Source organism: Monopterus albus, unplaced genomic scaffold, assembly GCF_001952655.1.
Source record: "Monopterus albus unplaced genomic scaffold, M_albus_1.0 scaffold476.1, whole genome shotgun sequence".
In the NCBI taxonomy this organism is placed as follows: Eukaryota; Metazoa; Chordata; class Actinopteri; order Synbranchiformes; family Synbranchidae; genus Monopterus; species Monopterus albus.
The window spans coordinates 51,824-73,765 of NW_018128356.1; the positions used below are offsets into that span (position 1 = coordinate 51,824).

At 40.8% G+C, this 21,942-nt stretch overlaps 1 protein-coding gene across 3 annotated transcripts in view; it reads right to left on the reverse strand.

Annotated features, from left to right (window-relative positions):
* tmc3 (transmembrane channel like 3) overlaps positions 1-21,942 on the reverse strand; it is a 99,484-nt gene that overhangs the window by 6,803 nt on the left and 70,739 nt on the right. For all 3 annotated transcript variants that reach the window (XR_002273790.1, XM_020587722.1, XM_020587723.1), the window contains exons 11-17: positions 15,059-15,168; positions 14,906-14,984; positions 13,799-14,059; positions 7,717-7,845; positions 7,415-7,482; positions 6,937-7,065; positions 2,872-2,982 (exon numbers count right to left, since the gene is read on the reverse strand). Coding sequence is in view for 2 of the 3 variants with exons in the window: in XM_020587722.1 (XP_020443378.1) it covers positions 2,872-2,982; positions 6,937-7,065; positions 7,415-7,482; positions 7,717-7,845; positions 13,799-14,059; positions 14,906-14,984; positions 15,059-15,168 (887 nt within the window). In the remaining variant the exon portion in view is untranslated. The remainder of the gene's footprint in view (positions 1-2,871; positions 2,983-6,936; positions 7,066-7,414; positions 7,483-7,716; positions 7,846-13,798; positions 14,060-14,905; positions 14,985-15,058; positions 15,169-21,942) is intronic.

A 21,942-nucleotide genomic window follows, 5' to 3' on the forward strand; every position in this document is an offset into this window, starting at 1 on the left:
TACCCTCCCAGGGATGTTGTCCAGTCTTGTGATTTCACTGATGGCGTTAATATTGAAGACAATATCGGGCCTTTTCATCGCTTCATGATTACAAGCAAAAAACGGCAAAAAGGTAAAACTGATGCCAAGAGTCCACTTATAAAAAAAACAAACCCAACACAGCCCCCTTCTAAGAGCGACCGTGAGAGGTTATCTGGTTTAGTCCAAAATATCTGGACAGGCTACTGTTTGTGAAAAGCTACAGCCCACATGGAAAATTAAGATGCACATTAATCCTCGTTTTTTTTTTCCACGGGCAACATAAAAACCTGACAACCTGATTTCAAAAGTCCAAAAAGAAACGACAACAAAAGAGTGAAAGAGTGCGATTTGTTTGCACCTGATCTGACTGCATGAGAGCGAGCAGGCAGCATGTGGTGTACCTGACTGTTTATCCAGGGCTTATGGTTAGGGAACCTCCTGACTTATATGGTGGGCACAATGTTGTCAATACAGGTACTAGTGTACCCAGTCACACACTTGGTGTAGTCCTGTACACTGACAGAGAGGTCCTCCGAGGTGACTGCAGCTTTAAACACATCCCAGTCTGTCTGGGCAAAACAGTCCTGCAGGGTGCCCTCAGTCTCTGGGGTCCAGAGTTTAATTTGTTTGGTTACAGTGTTTGTTTGTTTCAGTCTTTGTCTGTAAGCTGGATACAGGAACAAAGGAATGTGGTCCAAGCATCCAAGGTGGGGCTGGGGTGCGGCCCTGTAAGCACCACGTATGTTACTGTAAACATGATCCAGAGTGTTCTTGCCCCGGGTGGGAATGTTCACATGTTGGTAATATTTGGGAAGTACAGTCTGTAAATTGCACTGGTTAAAGCCACCTGCAGCGATAAATACAGCATCTGGGTGCGCTGTCTCTAGCGCACTGATGACATCATAGAGTTTGCTGAGAGCTGCAGAGGGATTAGCTTTTGGGCTTTTGGGGGACAACTGTGTTGAAGGTGGAGCTGTAGTCAATGACCGTGGTGCGGTGGGTAGAGCAGTCGTTTCCCAACCACAAGATTGGAGGTTCGAATCTCGGTATCTGCAGTCCACGTGCCAAAGTGTCCTTGGGCGAGACATTAGCCCCTGATGGTTAGAGCCATTGGTTGAGTTGGCGCTGCAGATGGCTGCCATTGGTTGTGTACCGGAAACAAATTCCTTGTGTGTGCAACATACTTGGCCATTCATTCATAACATACACAGCACTATGCTCTCTGGCTAAATAAAAAGGCTGGCATTTCAGCAATAAAAACTCAAAGTCTGGCGAACAGTGCTTATAAACAGTCTGTACATCTCCACACCATGAGTTATTGATAAACACACACACCGCCTCCTTTTACCTTCCCCGAAGCAGCAGTGCGGTCACCTCGATGTACAGAATGTGTTTGTAGCTGAATTGCGGAATCTGGGACTCTGTCAGAAAGCCAAGTCTCGGTGAGAATTAGAGCACAGCATTCTCTGATTTCCCGTTGTGCTGTAATCCTAACCCTTAGCTCATCCAGTTTGTTTTCCAGAGACTGTACATTAGCTAGGAAGAGGCTGGGTAATGGCGGTTGAGTAGCACGAGCATTTAGCCTAGCATGGAGTCCCCCGCGCTTGCCTCGCTTGTGTCTCTCTCCTGATTTCAGCCTGCTCGCTTGTGCCTGGTGCTCTGGGGGCTCCCTGAGGGTGATGGTGGTTGTAGTCGTTGTTGTTGTTGTTGTTGCTGTTGTCTGCTTCGGGAGCAGACAATGAGTTGTAGCTCCGGTGATATGAAACCAGTAAATTCCCAGTGGCTGTCTGAGTTGGCGATATCCAGCAATGCATGTCTGTTGTATGTTAGCAGTGCATAACATTTGTGCACTGCAGAAAGAGTAAAAAACACACAAAAAAGAAGAAAATGAAGAAAAAGCCAGCATTGGAGAGTGGAACGCGCAAACATGTCCGCCTCAGTGGGCGTCAAAGGTGGACTCGTTAAAGAGTCCATGGCTGAGATGAAATAGGAACAGGAAGTGGTGACAAAATAAGAGCTTGAAACTGGAAGCAGTAGGACAGAACCATGACACTTTTCACATGATCATCCTTACCCAATGAGGCGAAATCTTGGATGGAGCTCCAGATCGAGGGTGATGGTTAGTTTGTATTTCTTCCTTTTGTTAATAGCCACTCCAACAGTTGTCTCCTTCTCACCAAGCTTCTTGCTGATGGTCTTGTAGCCCATTCCAGCCTTGTGCAGGTCTACAATCTTGTACCTGATTTCCTTTGACAGCTCTTCGTTCTTGGCCCATGGTGGTGAGGTTTGAATGGAAGCTAGAGAAACTCTGTGGACATGTGTCTTTTATACACATAACGAATTGACATTAGGAGCACCTTCTTAAATTGACAGGACTAATTTGGGCACCATATGAGCACATACCCAGTCTGTGGGAGCCAGAATTATTGTTGGTTGGTAGGGAATCAAATACTTATTTTACTCATGGAAATGCAACTCAGTTTATAACATTTGTATCATATGATTTTCGGGATTTTTTGTTGATATTCTGTCTCTATTCTTTAGAATAGATCTATGATAAAGATTACAGACCCTTCATTTCTTTGTAAGTGGGCAAACCTACAAAATCAGCAGGGGATCAAATAATTCTTTTCCCGACTGTATTTCATGTCCTGACATCAGTCAGTCAGGTTTCCATCCTGCTCTAAAGGGGATGAGAGGAGCTGGTTTGATTGGACAGAACTAAAACCAGCCCTGACTCCTCCTGCTCACCATATATTCCTCCCTGAACCTGCCCATATGGGCCTTGCTCCTGGACATGAGTCACCTGTTTAGCAGTTTGCCCAGTTTTAGGAAAAAATACCTGTTTACCTGAATGGTCCACAATGCTGTGACGGTCTGTATCGTACTATGGCAAAGATGGTGGGCAGCATACAGAGAAAAAGCATGAAAAGAAGCATAGCCAGGTAGAAATTGTTTGATCTGAAAACAGAAAGAAAGCAAAATGAACATTTTTAACTTTTCTGTTATTTTTGGAACATAACTGTATTGCTGTACAGTGGGCATTCACCACTTTAGCTAGCCTCTTCCTCTGAATGCTGTCCTGTACTTCCTCGTTCCACCACCATGTTTCCTTATCTTCTTTCCTCCTTCCAGATGACACACCTAGCACCTTCCTACCTGTCTCCCTGATCACTTCTGCTGTAGTTTCCCAGTCATCTAGAAGTTCTTCCTGACCACCCAAAGCCTGTCTCAACTTCTGTCTGAATTCCTCACAACATTCTTTCTTTTGCAACTTCCACCACTTGGTCTTCTTTTCTGTCTTTCCTCTCCTCTTCTTCCTGACCACCAGAGTCATCCTACACACCACCATCCAATGCTGTCTGGCTACACTTTCTCCTACCACCACTTTGCAGTCACTAATCTCTCTCAGATTGCCTCATCTACATAGAATGTAGTCTACCTGCATACTCCTACCTACACTCTTATATGTAACTCTGTGTTCTTCCCTCTTCTGGAAATAGGTGTTAACTACAGCAATTTCCATCCTCTTAGCAAAGTCCACCACCATTTGTCCTTCTATGTTCCTTCCCTTGAGACCAAATCTGCCCATCACCTTCTCATCACCTTTGTTCCCCTCACCAACATGCCCGTTGAAGTCTGCCCCAATCACCACTCTCTCCCCTCTCCATCACCTCATCTAACTCACTCCAAAATCTCTCCTTCTCTTCTAACTCACACCCTACTTGTGGAGCATAACCACTGACTACATTCAACATTACCCCTTCAATTTCCAACTTCAAACTGATCACCCTGTCTGACACTCTTTTCACCTCTAAAACATTCCTCACCAGCTCCTCCTTCAGGATCACTCCTACCCCATTTCGCTTCCTGTCCACACCATAATAAAACAGTTTGTATCCCCTTCCAATGCTTTTTGCAAACATGGGCAAAAATGTTGTCTTTCATATGACATGTTCCTTTTCCTATATTGCATGTAATCTACAGCACACATACCAACAGTTTGTCCATGCTACATTTTGTCTTTGTAGAAAACATTATTCCACCAATACGATAGACATAAGGAGTTTTTTTTCACCATCCAGAGCGACAAGATGGCGCCAGTGTTCGTGGCTGCTCGTCTGTTGCTCTCATTCTGGCTGATGATTATGGCGTTTTTAATTGTCAGTGTATCAAGGACGGAGTCTCTGCTGGTGTACGATCGCCGGTTCCTTTTGGACTGCTGTTTAATACTGTACTTTATGTCCCCTGTATAGTAACAGTAAAATACTATGTTGGGTGTGGTGCTCCTGTGTGTTACAAACAGCTTTGACAAGTGCAGTATTGTGGAAGCCAATTAAGAAATAATTTTTCTGTTTGATGGTAGGTGCTGCATTTCTTGTTTGAGGCCAGTATAACACTAGACAACTTCAGAGATGCTGAAGTTAAATACAAGTCATCATTCTATAATTATGAGTGGGAGCTGGGGTGTGTGGGGATGCATATACAAGCCTTCTGTATAATCACCAGTGATCCATTATGAGTCACTCTCTCCTCTAGCAGAACTGCATTGCATAGCTCATTTAAAATGTTCTCTCAGCTACCTCACGTCCTCACAATGGAGACAAAAATCACATGACCTCAAGGTTTAAGCTAACCCCATGTTGGTCATGGTGTGTTTATTTAGATGCACAGAACACCGGTCCCATATAGCTACACAGGATATGGCTGCTCAGCCAGTTTCACCCTCTGACTACACCTGAGGAATTGCTGTCACATACGCCTGTGGAGATGGCTGGTCTGTCAGTAGATGACAAGGTAAATCCTGAATATAGGTATGTTTTTTATTCATAAAAAGGGATTTAACAGAATTAAGCTATTTCCTATGCTTTTGTTAAATACGTGTTTTCTCTTTAACAGATCCTCTCTCTAACAGCTTCTGGTTGCTAAACCAGTGTCCTATTATTTCATGGAACCTGCAGTGGAAGAAAAAGCTGGCTTCAACTTGCCTCCCTCCAGCTCCAGACTCAATGATTGCTATGCCAGCCAGCTCTGCACTGCGGGAGGTAATGGAAGACCAGAATAAAGCTGAATAAAGTTATTAAAGAGCCTATGTTGCTTTTCCTTGTTTTCTGACTTATCTACAATGTTACAACTGTCAATAATCATCTTAGATGTGACATTAAGCTCAAAAAATGAGGTGTACCTATGTTCTAGTATTTCTATGCAGAAGCAATTCGGTTTAAACATGTCTCACAAACTCACTCGCAAGAAATTTTTTTCCTAATAAAATAAAGCATTATGTGATGGTTCAGTGATTTCCTTGAATGGTAATGGTCATAATGCGCAGGCTGTTGTGCGTTCAAGTGAGCTTACCTGACATCCACCAGTGCCCCAACCATACTGGCAAAATGTTATATTGCCTTGTTTGTTGTGTATGTTTTCAATAAAGCTTATTTTAGACTTCCACTGGTGCCATTGTAAAAGGAATTTTTCAGTCATTCAGGGGAAGAAACAGTGACCACTAGTTGGATTTACTGACCTTGGAGCTACTCTAAAGGGAGTGATGTTTCCACTACTCAGTGGGACTTAATGGTAAGTTTAAAAAACACATTGTGTGTCTGTTAATGCCTTGCTTCTGTAATGTTAGAGAGAATTGTTGTAAGGCTGGAGAAGTTACTATGTCTGCATTATGCCAGTTAAAATATGGGGTTTCTCAATTACCCACTTTGGTTAGTGTTACGCATCTCTTTCCATTGGTACATATACCATTGTTTACCTATCTATGAAGGAGAAATTCAAATTTATTAATGCCATTGCAGTTCATTGTATTGCTTGCGACACAACACTGGCAGCAGGAGTTAAATAGCTGGAAACAAGCAAAATGAGCATGCCATGGGCTCTTTAATTACATTTTACCTGACAGATATTGACCTGTCACTACATACAATGTTCTTCCGTAAGGCAATAAGTAGACAAGTAAACAAGGTAGGGCTGACAGAACAAAAAAAAGCTTCTCATAAGAAAAAAAGAAGTATACTGTTTATTTTTATTCTAAAATTATTCCTTACATGTAACTTTTGAGTTAAACTATCATGGGTAAACTTCCTTGAAATTAAACACTGTGAATTATTTAATTAAGAGAGAAGCAATATTCCTTATACTTATCAATCAAAATATCAAACACCTGTCAGTTCAGAAAACATCAGCCTATATTTGTGTGCTGACAGTCCAACCTAATGTAATAAATCCCTCTTTGATGTGTCAAACCTAGTCTGTGGTGGTGCACTAATTCCATGAGAAAGAAGACTCTATGATATGCAGGTGGCCAGCTGTCCTATTTCCCAGTGGAAAACCCTAATAAATTCCAATAATGCCATTATGAAACCTATAATAAAATGTTCCACTGTAGAAATGTAACATGGATATTTGAAGTCTTTCGAAGTATGTAGTTAGGGTTCGGCTCCTCTGATCTACACGGAAGCTAGTTGTCTCAAAGCTACAGTATAAACCCCTCAGCTTCACAACTCACTTTGACAGAAGCAATATTCTCATATTCTCTCTAATGCATTATGCCAAAAAGTGCCCTCTCAGCTACTGAAAGATGCAATTGTGTGTGTGTGTGTGTGTGTGTGTGTGTGTGTGTGGCCTTGTTTACAGTGTATATAATCTTGTGGGGATGAAACACTGAGCGCACACTGCTTTGTGGGGACCAGAAATCAATTGTGGAGACTGGAGGCTGGGCCCTGTGACTAATTTGTCAAATGTTAAGCAAATGATGCGGTGTAAGGTTAGAGAAGGTATCTACTTTGGTTAAGGTTAGGCAAGTAGCAGTTCTGGTTATGGTTACGGCAAGTCTGGAAATGAATGTATGTCTATGTTTGGACCCTGTAAGTGACAGTCACAAGGATGGCTGTGTGTGTGTGTCTGTCCGACCTGGAGGCCCGGAACACCTGCTGATGGGGAACATTACAGGTCAGGACAGCCCAGCTCCTGAGATACATCAGACCAATCAGCTTCAGCACATTGAAGGCTGGAAGACAGGGAGAGAAAAATGCTCCCATCCTGAAGGAAAGAATGAGAAAAGTCAGTAGGACACACACCCATACACATATACACAGGCACTGGGGTGACATATAAAAGCCATTATATCCAGTGGCTCAGTTGTTTTGCTTCATTACATTCATTGTTACAAGATGACATTTCTGAAATGAGCAGAGGAAATACAGTTGAGAGTTGTAATGGAGAGATTATAGAGGGCCACAGTGGGTCAGCACCAGACAGACTATTAACTCTGAGTTAGAGCCTCTATTACATTTGTGGAGATAAGGCACTGCTGATACAGTAGAATTGCATGAAATATGTCCTGAAAATTTTTTTTTATCAATTACTTTAGATACATTTTCAGACTTACCAGATCATTCCTTGGTTATAAATTAGATGCAAAACATTTTCAGCTATTTTGAATTCTCCATATTCAGGCTGAGAAAAGAAAAAAGACAATCGTGGTGTTTTTATGCTGTTGTTGTTTTCCTCTTCTATATATCAACTATAAAGTTTTTAAATTATGAGGTAGAAGCCATCTTTGGTCCAGCAGTCAAACATTCAAAATGGTCCATATTTGCATATTTGATTTTCCAATTAGGAAAAAGAAGAAGAATTATTATTAAAAGTTACTGTTTTAAAACACAATAATTCAGCTTGTGCACAACTTACAAACTTGCTCTCTAAATCCCAGCAGCAGCAGTCACTTAGGTAACGAACCACTAAACCTCTGATGAAGTCAATGAGCAGGATGCTGGCCACCGTAAAGATCATGTCAATGATGGACAGCTTCAGCATCTCCTGGAGACACACCATAGACATACCCATACAAAGATACATTATAGAGCTTCTTTAGTTATTCACTTCTCAATCCATGCTTAAATCTGCCCATTATGTCAGTAATGTCTCTAGCTGTGTGCTTCTGCATTCTGATGTCTGCACATCAGGGACTTGCACTGAGAAAAGTCTTCATTTTTATTGCTAACAGAGTACATCTACAGACTGACAAAAACATGATCATGTCAAAAGTGTCTAGCAATTATCTTGTAGGTAATGTAAAGAGAGAATCATGTAATCATGTTTAATGGTGTTTATATTATAGCCCTTGTGCCAGTAGTGTTTGGTTGCTCATTTATCACCTTAGGCCCATATTTTGATAGATTGACATGAAATTTGTACAGACATTAGTGGTGCCCTCCTGACATTTCCCCTGTCAACATGATCTGGTCAAAATTTCAGTTTGTATTAGGTCATAAGCCAATACTTTCACTGAAACTGAAATTTTGATAATAAGGGGATACATTCAAATCACAAGTGAGAGTGACTCGAGTCTGGCTTTTTTCCTGATTCTGCTTATATATATAGTATATGATACACACACATCTGTTGTTAAAACTAACATGAACACAGGGAATCTGATGTTTTCATTTCTAAATCAGCCACTTTCAGATATTGTCTGCAGCAAATCAGTGTAATAACTGCACATAATGTAATTTTAAAAAGTAATAAAAGCTGATAATATAATCTGCCAATGAGGTAATAAAGATGGTGAGATATAAAATATAATAAGTTTTTGGTTTAGTTATTGCATTATGAGTCTAGTGGTAACATTTTTGTTAATCTTGTCTTAACAATACTGTAAATTGAGAGCTTCGCCTTGCAGCTCATCTCCTTCACCACGACAGACCGGTACATCAACCACATTACTGCAGAAGCTGCACTGATCGACCTGTCAATCTCCCGTTCCATCCTTCCCTCACTCGTGAACAAGACCCCAAGATACTTGAACTCCTCAACTTGAGGCAGGAGCTCTCCACCAACCTGAAGGAAACAAGCCACCCTTTTCCGACTGAGAACCATGGACTTCACATACGCACAGTCATTAATACAGATTTTTTTACCACTCCACAGATGTCATGTTAACAAACTCTTGTTTTGCCAAGTTGGTGAGGATATGTACTTTATCAGAATCAGAATTAGTTTTATTGGCCAGGTGTATTGGACACATGAGGAATTTGACTCTGGTACAGCGGGACTCTCAATGCGTATGTACATGGACTTATGTAAGGCAGCAGTGGGCAAATAACCAATATATGGCTGAGAACAGAAGTAAAGAAGTAATATGCAATCAAGCAAAGGATTGTGCCTTAGGAATAAAAATAAAGTACTATATACAAACACTCTGGATTCGATGGATCAATATCTATCTACAGGTACTGCACTGAGGGTTATTGTCTAGTCATACTGTTGTTGGTTAAGTGTTCATCAGACTGACAAGTCCACTGTCATCTCCACTGTTTTGAGCGTGTCTGTAGGCTGACTCATCACTGTCTCAGATGAGACCAATGACCATTGTGTCATCTGCAAACTTTAAGAGCATGACAGAGGGGTCCTTTGAGATGCAGTCGCTGGTGTAGTGTGAAAACAGCAGAAGGGAGAGCACACATCCCTGGGGGGCACCTGTGCTTATTGTCCAGATGCTGGATGTGTTTTTCCCAGCCTCACTTGCTGCTTCCTGTCTGTCTGCCAGAAAGCTAGTAATCCACTGACAGGTGGGGGCAGGCACAGTGAGCAGTGGCAGTTTTGAGTGGAGGATGTCCAGGATGATGGTGTTGAATGCCGAACTGAAGTCCACAAAGAGGGCCCTGGGGAGTCGAGGTGTTGCAGGATGTAATGCAGTGCCATGTTCGCTGCATCGTCCACTGACCTGTTTGCCCAGTAGGCGAACTGCAGGGGGTCTAGCAGGGGGTTTATGGTGTCCTTCAGGTGGGCCAACTACAGATGTCAGGGCAACAGGTCTGTAGTCGTTCAGTCCACTGATGGGGGTTTTCTTGGGGACTGGAATGATGGTGGAATGTTTGAAGCAGGAGGGGACTTCAGCTCCAGTGACCTGTTGAAGATAAGTGTGAAGATAGGGGCCAGCTGATCAGCACACACTTTCAAGCAGGAGGGGGTCATGCCATTTGGGCCTGGTGCCTTTCTGATCCTTTGTTTTTTTTTTAAAGAGGCCATGCACATCCTTTTCACAGATCATTAGAGGTGGGGGATTGGAGGGAAGGGTGGTGATTGTTGGGGGAGCAGCTGCTGGATCTGAGGTGGGGAGGGTGCGGGGGGAGTGTTGTTTGTCAAACCTGCAGTAGAACACATTCAGGTCATCTGCTAGTTGACGGTCCTCCACATCGGAGGAGATGGTTTCCTATAGCCAGTGATGCTTTTCAGGCTTCTCCACACAGTCTTTCCCACAGTAACTGTAAATGCTACATTTCAATCTGTTAGAACTTATGAGTTTTCCTCCATCAAGCATTTTTATCAATACTCTCTCTCAAGCTTAAGTAGCAGTATAAGCATAATTTGATTTTACAGTACGTTCCCTCTAAAATTGTTACATCCTTGTTCAGCATAGCCTTATTTTCTACTGTAGTACCTACATGTATTCTAACTACCAGGCCACGCACATCCTATTCACAAATTGTTGTTGTTTGTCAAACCTGCAGTAGAACACATTCAGGTCATCTGCTAGTTGACGGTCCTCCACAGCGGCGGGGGGGGATTGGGGGGTTTTTAGTGATGCTTTTCAGGCTTCTCCACACAGACAAGGGTCCTAAGGCACAATCCTTTAATGCTCTGATCTCCTTTGTCAGTGTGTTCCTGGCCTGGCTGTACAGAGTCTCGTCCCCACTTCTGTAAGCCTCCTTTTTGGCACAATGGAGCTGCTTGAGTCTTGCTGTGAACCAGGGATTGTTGTTGTTGTATGTGCAGAAGAACCTTTTGGGCACACACATCCTCACAAAAGCTGATATAAGACGTGACAGTGTCAGTGAGTTCGTCCAGGTCTGTAGCTGCGGTCTCAAATACACTCCAGCCTGTGCAGTCAAAGCAGGTTTGTTGCTCTGAATTAGTCTGCTCAGTCCAGCTCTTCACTGTTTTAGCCACAGGCTTCGCAGCTTTAAGTTTCTTCCTGTAGGTTGAAACAAGATGGACCATACAGTGATCAGAGTATCTGAGGGCTGTGCGGGGGACAGAGCGATAGGCATCTTTTATTGTTGTGTAGTAGTGGTCCAGTGTGATTTTGTCCCTGGTGGCACATGTGATGGGCTGTCTGTATTTGGGCAGTTCTTGGGTGTTACATATTAGTAAATAAATAATTTTTAGACATTAATGTGTTAGTAATGCAGTTTAGTAAGATTTAAAGTCTGCTCTAGTCTTTTTGTTTTAAGGTTAGCAGACATAATGTTGATTCTGAAAAGTGAACCATGACACTAATTCTTTTTCTGTATTAATCTTGTTTTAGAATATTATGTCTGAATAAATGAATAAATGCCTTAGCTACACACCATGTGACAACATACACACACATTGAGATTCTTCATTTTGTTATGACTAGGTAAAAATGCAGCTGCTCAAAGCATGTGGAGCACTAGATAAGAGATGGAGTCTTCAAACTAATTTCATCTGGGTAAGGGGTTAGCCTAAACCTTATAAATGTATCAGGTTCTGTGTGGCCAGGGACTCCACCTTCCAGCTGCCTGTGTGTGTGTGTCTGGAAGGGGTAGTAACCTGGGTCGTGTTTGTAATTTTTGCTTGTGGTTAAAATAAATCAGCACTAGATGAAGAAAGACGGACTCCATCGTTATTCAGAGCTGTCCAATTAAAGAACTGGGGTATTACATGGGTGAGATTTACTCTGTTAAAGTCACCTAGAGCAATGAGTGGGGAGTCGGGATGTTCTAGCTCCTCATCTCTGTCTTGTCCGTGTTGAGGCTGAGATTATTGTCCTTGCACCATGACACCAGACCAGCCATCTCCCTCTTGTAGGCTGCTTCGTCCCCACCAGTGATGCGTCCTATCACTGCGCTGTCATCTGCGAACTTTAGGATGATCTTATCTTTGAGGGAGGCAACACTGTCGTGGGTGAACAGGGTGTAGAGGATGGGACTGAGGACACATCCCTGCGGGGTGTCGATGTTTGTGATAATGCTGGCTGTACCTTGGGGTGTGGAACCTTTGACAGACTGCTGTTTCCTGCTTCTGCAGTAATCGTAGTCATTTCCTGTTTTCTGTGTCTGCATTGCATTTGTGCGTGCTCCCAGATTGTTTAGGAATTAAACTTACTGTTTATAGGTTCATTTGAATTTTTGAGTAACAACATACGCTTGCACCACTTAAGCACTTGTGTTGCAGAAGTTCTTCCTAATTACCAGATTTAATTTGCTACTTTTGGCCAGCTAGCTTAGATGCCAGCTACACTTGTAGCCTAATTTAGAGCAATGGCTTCCCCCTGTTCCTCTTCTACTTTCTCTTGCTCGGAGTGTTGCATGTTCAATTATTTCTCTGCCTCCTTTAGCGTTAATGGTACTTGTAATAAATGTCAGATGCTAGCAGCATCTTTCCATTACAGAACCAAGGCAGCCATCTGTGGTACAAACTCAACCGATGGCTCTAACCATCGGGGGCAACTTGGGGGTTCAGTGTCTTGCCCAAGGACACGTCGACATGTGGACTGCAGGCTGAGATTCGAGCCTCCAGCCCTCCAGTTAGGAGACGACCTCTCTACCCACTGAACCTCAGATACCCCCAGTTTAAAGGCAATGCTAAAAATGCTAATTGAGTATACTGTAATTGTTGGAAAAATTATTGATAGTATGTTTGCTAAGTAAACACCCAGAGACCCATAGTGAAATTATTATATGTCTTGTACGTGTACTGAGTAAACACTGGAAGTAGAATAGATATTTATCAAGCTTACACCCTGCTGTTACATGCTGTTCTCATGAGCAGTCAGACTGCAGATTTGCAGAAATGTTTGTGATCACACCCCATTCTATGACACAGAACTTACCATGACTGTTAAGTTTGAATGTATAAATGACCCTCAGAGAGACCGCCTCTGAGCATTCTCTTCATGCAACCATGTTGTGTGTATTAATGCTCCCTTGCTGCAAGTGTAATTAAACTTTTATATTATCTATATAAGTGGCCTCAATCTGCTTTGTCTATTATCAATTTAACCCTAACAGTATGTAAATGTCTGACCCACTGGGACTGTGAGGAAGAAAATAAAAGCTGAAATCAGTCTTTTTCTCTGCTATTATTCTGACATTTCACATCCTTAAAATAAAGTAGTGATCCTAACTGACCTAAGACAGGGAATGTTTATAGGATTAAATGTCAGGAGTTGTGAAAAACTGAGTTTAAATGTATTTGGCTAAGGTGCATGTAGACTTCTAACTTCAGTAGTATAGGAATTATTTATCATATGTGATTTGTATTTGAATAGCATCACTAAAAACTTGAAAACACATGTGGCACAAGTGAAATGGTGGATCATACAGTCCATGATAAGATGGCTAGGAAATTAACTACATACTGGACCTGGAGGTATTAACTTTTTATTTGTTAATCCAAAGTTCCTATTAAACTCAAAATGTAAAAAGTTGTGCAAATTGTAACAACTTATTACATGATGTGCAAGAGCTCATCACAGTATGTTTTGTATTCAGTGTTTTATTACATTATTTGAAGATTATTACATTATCAGCTTTCATTAGCTTGTTTATTACATTATACTCTATCCACCTATTACACTATGAGTTCCTGTTTGGTCCTTAAGGTGATACACATTTGAACTGTATATATGTACATCCATCTTCACAGTCATTAGAATTTGTGGTGACCTTTTCAACAGTTTTCAGTGGACATACTTTCTGTAATATGCCACATGAATATAAAGTGCACAACAATTAGAAGAGAGAACCTGTCCAACGTAGGTCTCCCAGCACTGGTCCTGCTGAGAGCGGGTGTTCTTCTCAAACAGAGCTGTCTGGTTGGAGATGGTCCCTGAGCTTCTGCTGCTGTTGGTAACATCCAGCACCATGGCAATAGTCGCTATAGTGCTGTTTTGATGCTCAGAAACAGAGATATCAGACACCAGGGTGGACAGGCTGTCTACCTCAGGCTGCGCGATGGTGGCTAGGAAGGAACTGGAGTCAGACCAGTTACCTGGACTCACTGGGACCTGGATGGTAAATATAGTTGGGTCTATCACCAGCTATTTGCTATACCACTTCTGTATGGGCAAATAATAATGTAACATCATCTTTGTGATGCCAAAGGAGTATCTTAAAATTTTGGGTAATCACTTCATCTCAAGAGTGAGAACAGAGAATAAGCACATTAGTTTCATGTCTGTGTATTAAGCACAGAGCTGGAGTAAGAGTGTGGTTAGCCTAGCTTAGCATAAAAACTGGAAATGGTTCATTATTAAATATTTTTATAATGTGTATTGATTGATTGATATTAATACAGGTTTGGGTGAATTAACTTTAGTTATATGTATTTGTAGTTAGAATAAAGATTATGTACATTGATAATGTAGATTTACAGACAGATTAATGTTAGCAGCAACAACGGCTTAATTGCTAATTCACGAAACAAAGAAAAACATGGACATTCTATTTGGGTTGTCTTTTTATCAGCATCTGTGGGTTCAGTCCAATGAAATTACAAAGAACCTTTTTTTCATTTGCAACTGCTGATATTGTGCCATGCATAAAATCTTTGTACTTTTTTTACAAAAATTTGTTCCCACAAAAACTGTCTGATAGTCTGACAACAATCGACAGCAACTGGGACATTATTTAAAGAAAGTGATGATGCAGCATAATATTTTTTTACATGCTTTTAAATTATAATTTGGGTGAAATAACCCTTTAGATTGTTACAACAGTGTTGCTCTACCCAAAGCTACAGTAATGTTACAGGCAAATGTCCAGATCTCAGGAATGAAGTTGATTTTATCATAACTGAAAGGAATCATAGCCAGAACTATGAAAGAACTCTGAATTACAGTTTCTGTACTCACTGCGGAGCTCATACTGTTGACCTTGTCAAGGAGGGCAATTATGAGGCTGTAGAGATTCCCCAGGTATAAAACAAGCACTCTGTGAACACATAAATATATGACTAATGTGCAGTACGATGTGTTATATAACGTGTAACTGAACTGATATATTACCTGGCCAGCTGGAACCGCAGCGAGGTTCGTGGATGGTACATCTCCAGCTGAGCCACCAGCTCAAAGGCAGATGGAGCAATCATGGTGATGAGAGAAACCACCACACTCACCTGGAGAAGGGATGGATATGAAAGTCACTGATATGGGCAGTGTATCTCAATATACATTATATTATACAAAATGAAAGACAGTTCACTTGGTCTCTCCTTTACCAGCAAAGTTTTAATATTCTTACTTTATTGACAGATTTGGATTCAAATCTGTTCCTCGGGGTTCACTTAGTTTTATAAGAATGCTGAAAGATGTTTCATCTGAGCATTAAAGTAAATTTGAAATGATAGCAGAGCAGCTCATATTGTATATTACCATAAACTTACAATTTTGTCATTTGACAAATTTTAACTGCTTTAAATTGACTATTTCTGCCTTATTCCAGTTAAAATATGGGGGTTCTCAATTACCTGCTCTTTTCATCAGTAGATATATTATTGTTTACCTATCTATGGAGAAATTCAAATTAAACTAGAGAAATGCATTTCCTGTCGTAAATGCGTGTGGATGCTGATAAAAGCTGAAAGATCATCCTGAAAATGCCTGAAATCAATTGCTGAAACAGCTGAAAGATAAGAAGAAATGGCTGAAGTTCTTTGTTGAATAATCTGAAGGATGAGATGCAATAAAGTAGGAATGGTCTTGAAGAGCTGAACATTTTGATACCTGAATGGCTTTTCTAGCTGAAGGTATGCTGAACTTATTAAGATGTGAAAATAATCCAATTGGACCATGCAAAGGAGGTAAAACAAGTAGCTGTGAACGTGTAAAGCTGAATCAATTAAAAAGTATAAATGTTATAAAAAGGTTGAGTACAAACAGGGATGTCCCTGAAGAGTTGAACAGATGAAGACCTCAATAGCCTGTATAGCTGAAAGTATGCTGGACTTATAAAGTGCCAAAAAAAAGGTGGAAGATCCCATAAAAGATCCCATTTCCTGTTGAAAATGCGTGTGGATGCTATATGCTGAAAGATCGCCCTGAAAATGCTGAACAATTTGACAACTGAAAGAAATATTTACCTGAAAGTATGCTGAAGTACAATTTTCCCATTAATTTGAATGGGGCAAGATTTTCAAAATTAAGCTAAATATTTCAAGTGTATGAAGTTTAGAAAACTTCTGAAGAGAAGCATGAATGTCCTTGAGGAGCTGAACATTTTAATAGCTGAAATAGCTGAAAGTATGCAGAAGTAAAAATGGCGCACAGCTGCATCAGCATTGCCTGGATTGTGAAAGCCAAGTGTTATAAGTATAACCGTGTTTAGGTTGTGTGACAGAGTGGCTCTGTCACTGACTGAGTACACACATCTCACACACACACACAGACTTAGCGGACAGACACGCCATCCTGGTAGCATTAACATGTATAGATGACGTGTTGTTGTTATCCATCAGCTGTTGAGGACAGCGCAAACACTGCACCTATGAAGTCACAGTGAGATCAGTGTGTGATTTATTCTTCCTGTGTTTATTCAAAGGGGACCGTAAACTTGGACATCTATTGTATTAATAACAGACTTGACAATAAGGCTTGAATTTTGGGAATATAATTTATCTTATTCAGTGGTACCAATTCAAAATGTTCCCACACTTGTGACCGTTTCCATGATGGCTCCATAGTGAGTCAATCAAAAATGTGTTGACAAGACGTAGGACAGAGCGCTGTTTCATCCATCTTAAATACATCTGTATCGCTCCAATGTTTCAAAGCTCCACCTGTTGAACCAAACCAGTCAGCTAATTCAATCTGAATGAAGCAGAAGTGGTTCAAACGTCATCAGTCATGTGGTTTTTCCTGATTTGAAGCAAGTTCTGGCACAGTGCTTCAGAAAACTATCCTCCCGAGTTTGAAGCAAGCTTCGGAGCCTAGAGTATTAGAGGGAACATCACTAGCCATGGTAATTCTGGAGGTGCATGTTGTTGGGCTCAGGATCCTGGTGGACTGCTCATATTGGTCTTTGAGACTATTTATTTTTCTATGGTTTCACTTCAGATTTGAGTGGGTACATTTGTTCAAAATCTTTATTTTATTCAAACAGGCAAAAATAGCAAGATGGGTGTAAAAATGGTAGACACTGCTGTGGCAGTGTGTGATTTATAAGCATAAAAATAGTTACTCCATGTTATTTTGAACAAATGTTATGAATAACGAATCGACTGTCAAAGTCTATTTATTGCTTTGTCTGTTCCGGGTTGTCTAATGCGGACTAATATCCTGTTCGTCTTTAGAAGCCATCTGGAGAAACATACGGGTGATCCTTTCTTCATTGCTCTAACTGTTTATCTTTATTTCACAGGTCAGTACTTATCCTTGAAGACCTGAACATTTTGATAGCTGAAATAGCTGAAAGTGTGCTGAAGCACAATTTTCTTATTCATTTGAATGGAGCAAGATTTTCAGAATAAAGCAAAATATTATAAAAGGAGGAAGTTTAGAAAAATTCTTAGGAGAAGCATGAATGTCCCTGAAGAGCTGAACATTTTGATAACTGAAATTATGATGAAGTAGAATTTTCCCATTCATTTGAATGGGGCAAGATTGTCAAAATAAAGCTAAATATTTCAAAAGTATGAAGTTTAGAAATGACTGTCCTTGAAGAGCTGAACATTTTGATATCTGAATGGCTTTGCTAGCTGAACATATGCTGAACTTATTAAAGATGTGAAAATATTCCCATAGAACCCCACAAACTAGGTAAAACAAGTAGGTGTGAATGTGTGTGTGGGTGGGGGGGCAATAGAGAGGGAGCGGGGGGAGGGAGAGAGACAGAGACAGAAAGAGGAGGAGGGGGAGAGAGACAGAGAGGAGTTATGTATGGACATGTCCCAATTGCGCTGCATTTTATGAACCACCAGATGGCACTCCAAGACTGTGTCAATGACTCAGCACTTTGAGCTCCCATTGACTTGTATTGCAAAATATAAAGGTGAATAAATTAAAAAGTATAAACGTTATAACAAAGAAAAATACAAGCAGGGATTCCTTGAACAGTTGAACAGATTGAGACCTCAATGGCTTGTATAGCTGAAAGTATGCTGGACTTATTAAGTGCCAAAAAAAGGGTGGAAGATCCCAGAATAAAAAAGAAAATGCGTGTGGATGTGAGCTTGGTAAAGTTGCTCTGAAAATGCCTGAAAATCAATCGCAAAAATGGCAGAAGGATGAGAAGAACTGGCTGAAGTTCTTTGGTGAAATAGTTGAGAAAAATTGGCTGATGTTCTTTTCTGAATTATCTGAAGGATGAGATGAAATATATACAAGCAGGAATTTCCTTGAAGAGCTAAACATTTTGATACCTGAATGGCTTTTGTCGCTGAAACTATAGCTGAAACTATGCAGAACTTATAAAGATGTAAAAATTGTCCCATTCATCCCCACAAAGTAGGTAAAACGAGCAGGTGTGTGTGTGGGCGTGAGTGAGAGAGAGAGAGAGAGAGAGAAGTCTCAATTACACCCTGTGGACTACTACCGTGTGGCTATTGAAATGAAGCATTGTGAGGATTGCCCTGAAAATGCCTGAAATCAATTGTTTAAAGAGCTGAAGGATGAGAAGATATGGATGAAGTTCTTTGTTGAAATAGTTAACACAAATATGCCAAAGATGCCAAACTAGAGTGAACTACATTAAATGGCATGCCAAGAACAGCTGTTGATTCATACAGCTGTGCAAAGGGATTAGATCATGTCCAGTTGCTGTGTTGTTCAGAAGTTTGCTTGGCTTTCAAGGGGAAAAGTAATGTCATGGTTTTATGAGCTTAAACACGAAATCGCCACCTTCTTCTCACACAATAACTCCCTGTATACTGAGATGCTCAGTGATAAACTCTGGCTCATGCTCATGGCGTGTCTTACTAATGTGATTGAGCACCTCAATACTTTAAATGTGTCTATGCAAGGGATAGGACACAACATCTTTGAACAGACTGACAAAGTCACTGCCTTCAAAAAGACGTTGAGGTTGTGAATGTAGTGGTTGAAAATAAACAAGGTTCCAGAGGTAACTGTATGTACTTCATATATAGATATTATTTGTACTAGTTGTGTAAGGGAGAGCTGAGTGGTTATGGGTTCATTAAGTTCATGTGAGCTGGACAATGAGCTTATGTAAGTTGGTCAAGATGTTTCCTGTTTTTGAAGTACATCTCAGGGTGTTGTCTCCCGAAACTGGAGACAGGAAGCTAAGTTCAGAAATTGACGTAACAGCCTAAGGAAAGGTGCAGATAAAAGAGTGGGCCTGAAGAGTTAGAGAGGGAGAGAGAGAGAGAATGCTATTGGGACGGTAAACCGTGTGCTTTTTGGGGGACCCCGCCGGGGGGAGACTGACAACTGACTGGGGGTTGACAGAAAGACTGACTTGTGACCAACAACAACTGACTGGACATGACGCTTTTGACAATCTTTTTTTGTAATGCTTTATCTATCACACTGCAGGAGGAGACAAATATGCCAAAGATGCCAAACTAGAGTGAACTACATTAAATGGCATGCCAAGAACAGCTGTTGATTCATACAGCTGTGCAAAGGGATTAGATCATGTCCAGTTGCTGTGTTGTTCAGAAGTTTGCTTGGCTTTCAAGGGGAAAAGTAATGTCATGGTTTTATGAGCTTAAACACGAAATCGCCACCTTCTTCTCACACAATAACTCCCTGTATACTGAGATGCTCAGTGATAAACTCTGGCTCATGCTCATGGCGTGTCTTACTAATGTGATTGAGCACCTCAATACTTTAAATGTGTCTATGCAAGGGATAGGACACAACATCTTTGAACAGACTGACAAAGTCACTGCCTTCAAAAAGACGTTGAGGTTGTGAATGTAGTGGTTGAAAATAAACAAGGTTCCAGAGGTAACTGTATGTACTTCATATATAGATATTATTTGTACTAGTTGTGTAAGGGAGAGCTGAGTGGTTATGGGTTCATTAAGTTCATGTGAGCTGGACAATGAGCTTATGTAAGTTGGTCAAGATGTTTCCTGTTTTTGAAGTACATCTCAGGGTGTTGTCTCCCGAAACTGGAGACAGGAAGCTAAGTTCAGAAATTGACGTAACAGCCTAAGGAAAGGTGCAGATAAAAGAGTGGGCCTGAAGAGTTAGAGAGGGAGAGAGAGAGAGAATGCTATTGGGACGGTAAACCGTGTGCTTTTTGGGGGACCCCGCCGGGGGGAGACTGACAACTGACTGGGGGTTGACAGAAAGACTGACTTGTGACCAACAACAACTGACTGGACATGACGCTTTTGACAATCTTTTTTTGTAATGCTTTATCTATCACACTGCAGGAGGAGAGTCCATGTTCTCTGTTTCCCTAACTACAAGATTATCTGTTTAAATACTACTCTATTCAGAATAATTGTAATATGAAATGATCCTTTAAATTGGGATGGTTTGTCTGAATTAATTTAGTTGGCATCACACTCTAGCCATGACAAACCTTGGCGTTGTCTCTGCAGGTAGGAGCCTAAGTTGGTAGAATTTTACATTTAATCTCCCATCTTGTCTGTCCTCAAAGAATTTGTGTAAAGGGAACCAAATAACTTGATTTTATTCTGACAGGTGGTGGAAGACTGCTGCGATCAATAACATTAACACCATTACTAACATTTATGTAAATAACTTGCTTTAAATGTTTGCAGGATACAGTGATGTTGTTTTTACATGTCTGAAGTTTATGTGATTGTGAAACAGCCTATTAGGATTGACAGAGAAAAAGGTATAAGTGGCAGACAGCGGATTGAGCAGCAGAGGTCTGTCCTATTTGTGGATTCTCACTCAAAGCGCTTTCTGTATGTGAATAAGTGTGGACTTTAATGTGTGTTTAAACATGTGAACTTATATTTTTTTGGTGTTGTGTGATTGACTGAGATGTGTGTCTGAAGTTAGGGACAGAGGGATGATTGAGAATTGTGTGGATTGCAATTTCTTGTTGTTTTTGTGTCAATTTCATGTGTTTTCAGACTGTTTACTGTGTTGCTGAGGTGAGTATAAGATTTATTCTCTACTTTTGTGAAACAATGGCATGGGGGGAGTAATTCTCCCCCTCTTTGCTCCGTTTGTGTGTGTGTTCTGCTACCTACTTCCTGTATGATGTGTGTGAGCTGCTCACTCTGTGAATGTATGTGTGTGTGTGTGTGTGTGTATGTGTGTGAAGGTATAGCATTTATTAACATTGTGTAAATAAGTAACTGTGTGATTGTGTTGGTTGTGGTTGTTTTATGAGTGAGAGAAATACAGCCAATTGGGTCGGAAAATTTATGAGATGTCAGACCAGAATGAGAAAGCTAAATTATGAGCCTGTGAGTATATATGAGTGTCTGGATTAGATTTAAATAAAAAGTAATTGTATGATAAGGCTGTAGTGCAAGGTTTGTACTGCTAGTGGGTCTACAGAGGGGATTGAAGCTCAAATGGCAGTCACATGATTGAAAAAGCTAAATTACAGATGTTAAGTTGACTGGTAAATTTATTATAGGTAGTTTCTGTAGAAAGCAGACAACTTGCGTCCCCCGCAGTCCCGATTGGAGAGGACAAATTGAATTAGTTTAACTGCAAGGGGGGGTGTGGAGCTGGGTTAATCAAGACTTGATCAGTTTTGACAATTAACCTGGCATAGTTCACACGTCTGGTTGGCCAAGTATAGTGAAAGCCCACTTAAAGCGCTTTGTGTAAATAGTCCGGACTTAAATGTGTGTTTGACTATAGGCTGAGTATACTGTATGTGTTGTTCATGTTTTATGAAATGTGATAAAAGGTTGTTGAAGAAAATATCTATTGGGTTATATTAATGGTTTATACAGGCTGTAGATATACAGTAAATATACTGAATACTT